Source organism: Notothenia coriiceps, unplaced genomic scaffold, assembly GCF_000735185.1.
Source record: "Notothenia coriiceps isolate Sejong01 unplaced genomic scaffold, NC01 NC01_scaffold00027803, whole genome shotgun sequence".
Taxonomy (NCBI): domain Eukaryota; kingdom Metazoa; phylum Chordata; class Actinopteri; order Perciformes; family Nototheniidae; genus Notothenia; species Notothenia coriiceps.
In genome coordinates, this window is record NW_011360504.1 from 8,547 (window position 1) to 17,945 (window position 9,399).

The 9,399-nt window shown below is 38.7% G+C and overlaps 1 protein-coding gene across 1 annotated transcript; it reads right to left on the bottom strand.

Moving 5' to 3' along the window:
* Positions 1-1,809: 1,809 nt before the first annotated feature.
* crip1 (cysteine-rich protein 1) lies at positions 1,810-7,263 on the bottom strand. Its single transcript, XM_010785498.1, has 5 exons — positions 7,103-7,263; positions 3,240-3,334; positions 2,514-2,571; positions 2,194-2,238; positions 1,810-2,058 (listed from the first exon to the last, which is right to left on the bottom strand). Exons 1-4 carry the CDS (start codon positions 7,140-7,142, stop codon positions 2,198-2,200), a joined length of 234 nt encoding a protein of 77 aa, XP_010783800.1. The 5' UTR covers positions 7,143-7,263; the 3' UTR covers positions 1,810-2,058; positions 2,194-2,197.
* Between the last annotated feature and the right edge of the window lie 2,136 nt (positions 7,264-9,399).

Genomic DNA, 9,399 nt, shown 5'->3' on the forward strand with positions numbered 1-9,399 from the left:
GGATGTTTGTTTTTTTATGAAGGTTCCAAGCAGAGCTCTACAGACACATTTAGTTTTCAACCAACTCAATCAGGCTAAACGTTAGCCTAGCTACTACTGCAGCTAGCTACAGTATAAGAAAATATGCTAGCAAGGTAAATTGTTTCTATGAGCAAACTCCATGATGCTAAGCAAAAAAATGCTATACGACCTACTTTTATATACAATAAAAGCCCCTATTGTTTCCAGATTTCTACATAAATGTGTTTATTCTAATTTTCATTAACTTTTAAATTGCAAAAGTGTTGGCTTGTATGAGTCCTATTAGCATTTCTGTTCCTTCACTTTGAATGTATTGGCTCTGTCTTTAAGTTAATAAAGTTTAAATTAAATAGACCAATTATAACAAGTAAATATCAAAAACAGAGGCCATATTATATTAAATGCATGCCAACTCAAATATACAAAATGCATAAACAAGCTGCATTTGTGTTTAATTTCACAGTCAATTTAGATAAAATGCAGACAATTGCTTCATTGCCAAACATCCTTTTGCACATTTTCATCAGTTTCCTCAGTGTGTATGGACTTGGTTGTGATTTTCCTGCGACACTGAGCGTCTTTGTTGCAGAGAAGGGAAAACATGATGACCGCCAGACGGACGGACAGACACACGGGCCGTCTGTTGGGCCCTGTTTGTGTCTGTTGTCATAGCAACAGGCTGGGATGGCAGAGGCATGGTGGAGGGTGGAGGCTGCTACGTGATCCATGGACATCGAGGGCGGGCGTGCAGAGAAAAAGTTTGGCAAGAAACCAAAAAGGAAGCATCTGGTGGATCTGTAAAGACTCAGCTGCTCCGGCTACCCACAATGCACCAGCATGAGCATGATTTTATTTTAAAAGTAAGCATTGCTAAAGAAGTTATTTCATACATAATATTACATTTTAATATTGGTGCATTAAAATGTTATTTTATATAATTTGACATGAGCTATTAACCTGAATGTGTTGTATTCAGGTTTATTGATAAGGTTTTTTATTTTTTTTCGCAGTGTTGTTGAGGTTCGGCACATATGGATTGCTGTGTTTTTGTACATTCTTGAATAAATTGATGACCCCTGTAAGGGAAACTTCTGTGTAGCAAGTCACCGACTCATGAAGGAGACACGGGAAGAGCAGGAGCTTTGATGTCAAACACTGATGGTTTATTATAGGAGCTTCGGCCGGAGGATTCACATCACAAGTCCAAGAGCCAGAGGTTCTGACTTCACGGTAGAGTTGCCACGTCAAATCTGAAGAACTCTACCCCAGACCCATGTATTTAGCTAGTTCAGAGAGAATAATCAACATGCTGCATAACAAGATAGAATCATAACACCTCTATCAGCTGACGTCAACAGGCAGGAATAGGGAGTCAAAACACTGAGAGCACAGCAGCCAAGGTTACAGGTGCGTGTGCTCAGTCAGGACAGTTTGAACTGATAAACTGGGTCAAAGTTATGGACCTTGGAAAATATTTCCCCAACAACCCCGACTTGTCTTGTGTTTGACTTTTTCTTGAAACTGTTGTACTTCTAATACATCTAGTTATATTTTGGGAATGTTGTGCTTTATTGAAGCCCGAAATCATGCAGCAAATGTCACCGGTTGACATTTATGTGAGTAGCATCAGAAAGACTGCAAAAGTCATGGGTTGAAATAAAAAGGGAATGCAGATTAAATTACACATAATGAACAATGTGACACTAAATGCAACTGACATGAACGTTGTCATTGACAAGAAAAAAGGTCTAATTTATGGGTCTTCGACAAAGAATGAATACAATTAAATCAAGAAAGAAACACAAGAGTTTAATCAAAATGTCCACTTTAAGAACAGGAAAGGGTTTGAGGATAACCACTTCATTACAACATCATGGGATTAGACAATCATTTTTAGAAACCAGAGTTTAAAAACATGAAATAAAAACAGACAAACTAAATGTTTCTTCTGAATGAGAACACAGTATGTTTGCTGGTTTTTATTGGACGAGTGAGCACTGCTGGCCTCTTCAATCAAGCTTCCAGGCAACGTTGAACCTGATGATAAAGAAATGCAAACACACATGAGGCTGGGCAAAGTACTACAATGGATTTGCTTGAATTCAAAAGGGCTGTGTTTGTCTTAACAAATAGGATGTACAAGGTGAACAAATATAATCAAATGCAAATTACCTGTTTATTTAAATGTGTGGCTCTCAGCCCCACCACGTCCAAATCCTGCAAAAAATAAGAGGAGGGAAGGAGTCAGTGAACTAACAGAAGCAGGCATTTCAGACTTTTATTTTGAAAATCTGAAGAGAACATATTCTTTAACAAAAGATAAGAGTTTAACGATTTGCACCAATTACGTAAGGACTGGTTTATAGAGGGTGGGACCCCATCAGGTGACATTGTGTGCTTTGATAGGATGGTTTACAGCCATTAAACTGTGAGGTACAGAAAATAATCTTCACACAGGGCGTTACACCTGAGCAAAGGTGACTGATGCTTACCTTTAGGTCCAAACAACGCACTGTAGCAGGGGTTATGACAGTATGGCTTGCCTTCATGCTGTAAGAGGAATACATGTATTAGCACTAGTGTATTGGAAACATTCACAAGTTGAAGTATCTGTATGATATCAAATATGATCAAAAAGTGTCTATTAATTTGATAAAACCTCAAAGAAAAAAACAAATAAACATTTTATTATTTCTATTTCTATGGTCTATATTTTATGGTAATTGTTCATTTATCTTTTGTTATGTGCCAAATATATTTTGAAATAGTGTTTCATATCAAAATCCCCCTTTTCTCTCTTCCTGTAAAGATTTGTAATGAACCATCTTGTAGTCTGTATATATACATTTATCCAATCAAGTATTTTTGGCGCCAGCAGGTCCATCAAGTTTCACTGCACTTAGCTTGTTAGTCCTATAGCTAGCAGAGCGATATATTACGTTTAAGTGTAAAAAGTTAAATATTAACCTGCATAACATAGTCTAACACATCTATTGTGACAGTAGTTTGAATACAATAAGACCAAATCATTAAGGTCATCATTAGCTACTACTAGAAAAACTAGGATTTTATTTATTAACTTAAATTCTGTCATATCGACTTCAGAATGGAGATTCAATAGTGATTTCATGAAGCGCTATCAAACCCCAAAACCTGTGTACATTAACAAAGATTACAGGATAAGCTTGAATGCATTGTTTGTTTTCCAGGTGTCTCACCGATGCGTGTGAGCCTGGCGTCAGCGTCTTGCTGCACTTCTCACATTTCAGACAGGGCCTGTGCCAGTCCTTGCCCAGGGATGTTACCTTCTCGGCTGCAAAACACACATACAAAGACAGAATTAATCATCATGGCCTTGAACTTTGTCCAGTAAAGAGACGAGTCACAGGGTCACAATATCAGTTTGAGACCAACAAGATTATGTGTTTGTAGATACATTTGAGAACATTATGTGGGTGTGGTGCTTGAGGGTAAAAGAGAACTGAATGTCCCAAAAGGAATCTGTGCAACTCCTTCCTCATAAACTCTGATAAAGACTCTCTTTATCCGCAGGGCTGATCTGCACAAGCACCCATGAGGAGGACTATAAAAGTGGGAGGGGAATCCGATCCATTGGTATTGAGTTTCAGGGCTTTATTGGAGAAACATTGGCAAGAGTTTAGACGACTTTTAAGACTGTCACACGTGAATATCTGGCCAAAGAATCTTATGCAAAAACCAAAAAAAGCTACACGCTGTGAATGCAAGAGGCCAGGGAGGGCGGGCACAGGATATGCTGAAAATTACAGAAGTGTTATCATGATGTCGTTTCTACCAAACATGTCGTAACTGAGGAGCACAAAACAAGATTGACATTTGCAGATTTTATGATAAGACTTCATAAGAATAAGAGTTCAGGAAGGTCAGGTGATGAATGCAAATAACTGACCTTCCCACATAATTTGGATATGACACACTTCCTTTCTAATTATGGCCTGACATTATCCAAAACAAGGCAACGGAAGCGGGGAAAGTGCTGCAGGGTGAGGTCAGCCTCTCAGGCCAGTGGCATAACAACATTTCAGCACAATATGGTGGAGCTTGTTTGACCTGAAATAATTACTGTGTACAATCTCAAATAACAAATTAGTGGACTGAGTAAACATGTCTGTCGAATGAGTAATGGAGAGGAAGTCTCCCAGTTAACGCTGGGCTCAGAGTCAGTTGTGATCACGCCCATGCAATGTTGTGTTACTCCTGATTGTATATGGATCTGATAAAGCATTCTTTTTTGTGCCATTTATTTTACCAAACGATATGGGAATAAATGGGCCGTGAGAGACAAGTAGATAATCCGATCTGCTCTCTGCATCAACTCAAATTGACTGGGGCATTATGGAGTCAGCCCAGTATACACAAACACTCACATCTGAGTGGAAAAACACACTGTGAGGGAGGCTGTTTAAACTATGGAGAGGTTGTATAACAGTTTGTCAAGCTAAAAAGGATGCTAAGAATGCAGTATGAAGCATTTAGGGTTGAATGAATGACCTTAAATACACTCTCTACTCTTTAATGAAGTCCATTTACAAAATAGTTTGCCATTTATGGGAATACGTTTGAGCCTATTGTGGCCAATTTCTTTAATGTGCTTGATCAGTTTTGCAATGTTTTGTAATTTTGTTGGTTAGCTTAGCTAAGCCTAACGATTTGAAACGTAGCTCTTTCCGAACACATTAACGCTGTGATATCCAGGAGTTTTGTGTTTAATCGTGAGCTTTATATGTGCTGGTATGGATATCGTTACGGTAGGACAGACTAGCAAGGACTAACCAGGCTAGCTGTGCTTCTTTTTTTTTTTTTTAAATCAGACCTTTTCTGTGGGGAAATTGACTGGATTTAAATCCACTTGTACTCAGGTCAACCATCTGCTGGCTGTAGCCTTTGACACATTTGATATTTTGGGAAAAAGGATAATTTTCTTTCTCACTTTTCTGCCAGTTAGTACATTAACGTTAGGTGCCAGATTATAAGCATACATCCAATAGGAAGCCACAAAACGGATGACAGAGCTTCGGAAAACAAGCAAATATACTATAATAACTAAACACAAGCAGGCAAAGCTTGTTTTAAAACGTAGAGGCAGCTCAGATAGCTTCGTTTTGCATAATGGACGTGAACAAACTCGGCCGCCAAGCAGGTTTACAGCTCACAAATGAACTTATTGCATTACATTTTTGCATGGTTTAGCGGACAGCATGATGTTAAAAGGGAGTGAAGCATGTTTCCAATATTGTCACAAGCTATAGTTTTAGAGAGCATGGCCTGTTTTAAAGACATTTCATTCATTGATGCCTTCCTCTATGCACCAAACACAACCTAGCCTACATGTTAGTTTCTCTGCAGCACTTATTTAAAGTCTAACACTCGAAAACTTAAAGAGGTGTACAAAATAGATTTGAAGTATTTTTGTCTTGTGCTCTCTTTGTATCTGGAACTGCACCAAGTTCCCCCCTCATCATTCAGGGAGGCAGCGGTAGCCTGATTGTTTCCATCTGAGGGCTTAGAAACATTAGGATAGATGAGCTGCAAACGAGACGGAGAGGACGGGGGAGTGCAGCGGTGAGGTGTGATGGGGGTGATCACGGTGAAGGAGTGAGGCGTGGAGAACTTTTATTGAGGAGGTTTGGATGATGTTTCCACATAAAGAATACAATGCTCTGTTTCAGGCTACTATTCCTCTGAGGTATATTTTAGAAAAGAGCATATTTCTTTGGTGGACTTGTTCTGGAGCGAGACAAATTGGTTTGCTTGTTTTGGCCAGATGGAGAAAGTTTATCCATGAAAAGGAAAAATGGGACGCAAAGCTCCCCGGTCGCACGGTCAATTCATCTGACTGACAGTCCAAAGACTTGGCCTTGTATTCTGTATTGGCTTTGCTTCTCCCAAGAGAAGATTTACTTTGTTGCTGCACTACTGAGCTGCAGACAATGTGCTAAATGGATTAGGACACAAATAAAATGGAGCTGTTCCTTTCCTCCCCGGATGCAGTAATTGCTCCGGGCTTTGATGGTATCCTCATGAGAATCACCTACAAGGATGGAGACGAATTGCAGGACAGAAAAAACCTGCTTCCTCCGCTGCATTCAGTCATTATTCATCTCACCTCCAAAGAAACTTGATAACAAGAAAGCTTACAGAGTGCAGTGACCTTTTCAGGTAATGTGGAATTAATCCGCAAAACTGAAAACATGTAAATATATAAATATAAAGTGTTGCAGTAGTAAGAGTAAATAAGTACAGTTGTACTTGAGTATTTCCATTTTCCGAATAAAATATTGTAGATTTTAAACTTTAGGTTTAAGTTTTACATCCGAAACAATCCACAACAAACAGTTTATAAAATATAATGCATTATTTATAATTCCTTTAAAGTGCATAAAGCAGTTATAATATGCTCCACCTGCCACCATGTCCTGCATTCAAAAATGTACTTTGGTAAAAGTACAGAAGTAATATCAGGAAAGTATTATGAGGAAAAAGTGCTTCGATTTCAAATATATTTGTGTATAAGGGCCCCTGTGTTTTAAGTGGTAGAAAGTACATCTAATGTAAGCTGTAGGCTACTTGGGTAGATGCAAAATGTTGAGGTATTTTACTAAAATCATTCACATTTCTGCATTGTTCTATATAAATACACACAATTTCAAAAGGACATTAACTTAAATACATTTATTTCACAATGTAGTTACATACAAAGTATGATTTTGCATCCAAAATACATAAAGCACTTAGGATTAGCTACACTTGACTTTAACCTACTACAATTTCAAATACTGCCTTAATGTTAATTGCATCGAGTACAACCAGTACTCTTTTATTTCCCAAAGTTTTCAAAGGTTATTTAATAGTTGACTTGTAAAAAACATGTTTCTGCTTGCAGTCATGTGCCTGTCAGCGTGTTAGTTCAATTCAGTTTCCTGTTTCCTCATTTGAGCACAAAAAGACGCTAAGATTTCAAAAATCAAGAAACACGATATTCTCTGCATGTGAAAGAAAAACTAATTGGAGTAAAATAAAAACAAAAGAGAGCAAATCTTACCGAAGTAAACTTCCTTCTCGCACTTTGGACACTTAGGCATCTTGTTGCAGCTGTGTAGGTACGGGGTAGGTGTAGAAATGGCTGGTGATATCCTGCAGCTGTATATTCTTTCGCACCTGTCTGTCGCTCTGACCACGCCTCGCTGAAGTGCAGATGTGCGCAGCGTCCTCTTTTTATAGCACCGAGGAAACTGACACTTTTCTATTTTTTCTAACAGTGGGAGAGGCTTGAGTTGAGTGTGAGTGAGTGTACGTGCAGAAAACATCACAATGAAGCACTGAAATTAAAGATTTAAAACTAATTAAACATATCCTCTTTCATAGCAGTGTGTCATATTACCAACTACCTTTTATTAAAAGTAAGCAATGCACGATGACTTGCACGAGTTTTTTTCTTTCTATTAGAGTGCATTTTTATATTATTTTATTCCAATATTATAAACTTGCTTTTTGTGGTGTTTTTGAGAGTCACAAAATGAATAGAGTTCAATAGGATGAAATGACTATTACAGTAAAATCCAAAAGTAATAAATTACATAATAAAATGTATGAATAAGCAAAGTGCCAGATCATGGGATCCCAATACATTAAGAGTTTGTAGCTCTCATCTCATAAGTTTAAATGTTCATTTTATTAATCTCTTGAATAATAGAAATATGAGTGCTCCCAACTGAATGCCCAAACACTGATTACAGAACATACGAACAACATATATTACAGAACAACATATCCCACACCAAATCCTATCAAAGTTGGGCTGACACTTTCTGATCCTTAATTATTTACCCTTTGTGAGTAAATGGACCTCCACGCTGCTCTGTCATAATCTACTTGATATGTGACTCCACTCCACCAATCTATTCACTGAATGGCAAGATAACCCACCTGATAAATAATCCAAGTCAAGGTGAATCACCCAAGCTGGCAGTGAGTCAAGCAAAAACACACCTTTTGTCAGCTGATCAAGCCCTCTTTTTCTGTGGCTGTAAGTCTGTAGAATGTATTTATAGTAAGGTTAATGTGTAAACAGGGCCGTCGACCCCTCCCTACAGGCCGATCATGCAGACTGCGTGGGGCCTCACCTTGCGGAGGGTGCCTCAACTGAGCCGAAAATGCGGCGCACCTATGCGCTTATGCGGCGCAATTAGTGTGGCGTGGCACGGTTTCGCCGCTGCGAGGCTCCACTAGCATCCAGCTGTCCAAGCTTAACACATGTTGCAAGGTTGCAATAAGGTAGTGCATGCTAACTAGTTAGCCTAAATAAATGAGATAATACACAAGTAGGCCTAATAAATTAGCATTTAAAATGGTTAGCTAAATGTTTATAGGCCTACGGCATAAAGTAGGCTAAGTAATGAACAATAATTATACAACTATCACATGACAAATTATTTAAACAATTTGTGAAAATCAGGGAAGTGTCACTGCACCACCCACCTGGCAGTAAGTGACCCAAATCAAACGCACCTAACCCTAACCCTTCTGGATCTAGCTAACATGCTAATTTCTAACATGCTCATGGTGGACCATCGACCTTCAGTGAGGCCTTCCCACTGTTAGTGACAATAATCTGAGACTGGTTGGATTCATTCAGTGAAATACTTTCTGAGAAAGAACAGACACTTGGACCAGTGAGGCCGAGGGGACTTTTCTAAAGGCTTTAACCAAGCAGAAAAAGTTCAATCTGGAGCTAAAGGAGGAGGAGGCTTAACGTTATGCAGAGACTCACAGGATGACGTTTGAAGAGGTGGGTGCATCAACACAAAAACAACTGCGTTACCTAGCAACAGTGCATTGTGTATACAAACAACAGCTCTTTTTTTTGCCAATATGTGTGTTTAAGCAGCTGCTGTGGCGTTTATATTGAGTTACTCTCTCTGTTATCTGCCTGGGGATGTTTTATGCTAGCATTACAGTGGCTGGTTTATTTAATTGAGGTCTTCCTCAAACTACACCGGTGTCCATAGGGTTTGTATTTATTAATAGAAACTTGGAGTATCTGTCTGAGTAAGAGGAAGTCAGCTGTTTATAATTGATTATGCACAGGCTGTAAACATCTCTCTATAGAAATTGAGACTATTGTTGGTTTGGACATTAGTGCATGCTGCTGTTGTTTAACTAGAGTGCACATGGACATTTAACACAATTTATTTCGTAGCTTGATAACGATGCTCATTTTTGTTGTACTGTAGTTTAGTTTCATATTTCATCATATTCTCCACAGATAAGCAGCCACATTGCTGCTGGCCTGTTGTGTTTTGGTGACACAGTAGGCTATAGCAGGCTTGTGATTGCACC

What these genes read in the sequence shown, in the direction of transcription:
- crip1 (XM_010785498.1), bottom strand. Translation starts at nt 7,142, where the DNA reads ATGCCTAAGTGTCCAAAGTGCGAGAAGGAAGTTTACTTCG. An exon ending in CGAGAAGGAAGTTTACTTCG is followed by an intron (nt 3,335 to 7,102) that starts GTAAGATTTGCT and finishes TGTGTTTTGCAG; the next exon opens with CCGAGAAGGTAACATCCCTG. An exon ending in TGCGTTGTTTGGACCTAAAG is followed by an intron (nt 2,239 to 2,513) that starts GTAAGCATCAGT and finishes TATTTTTTGCAG; the next exon opens with GATTTGGACGTGGTGGGGCT.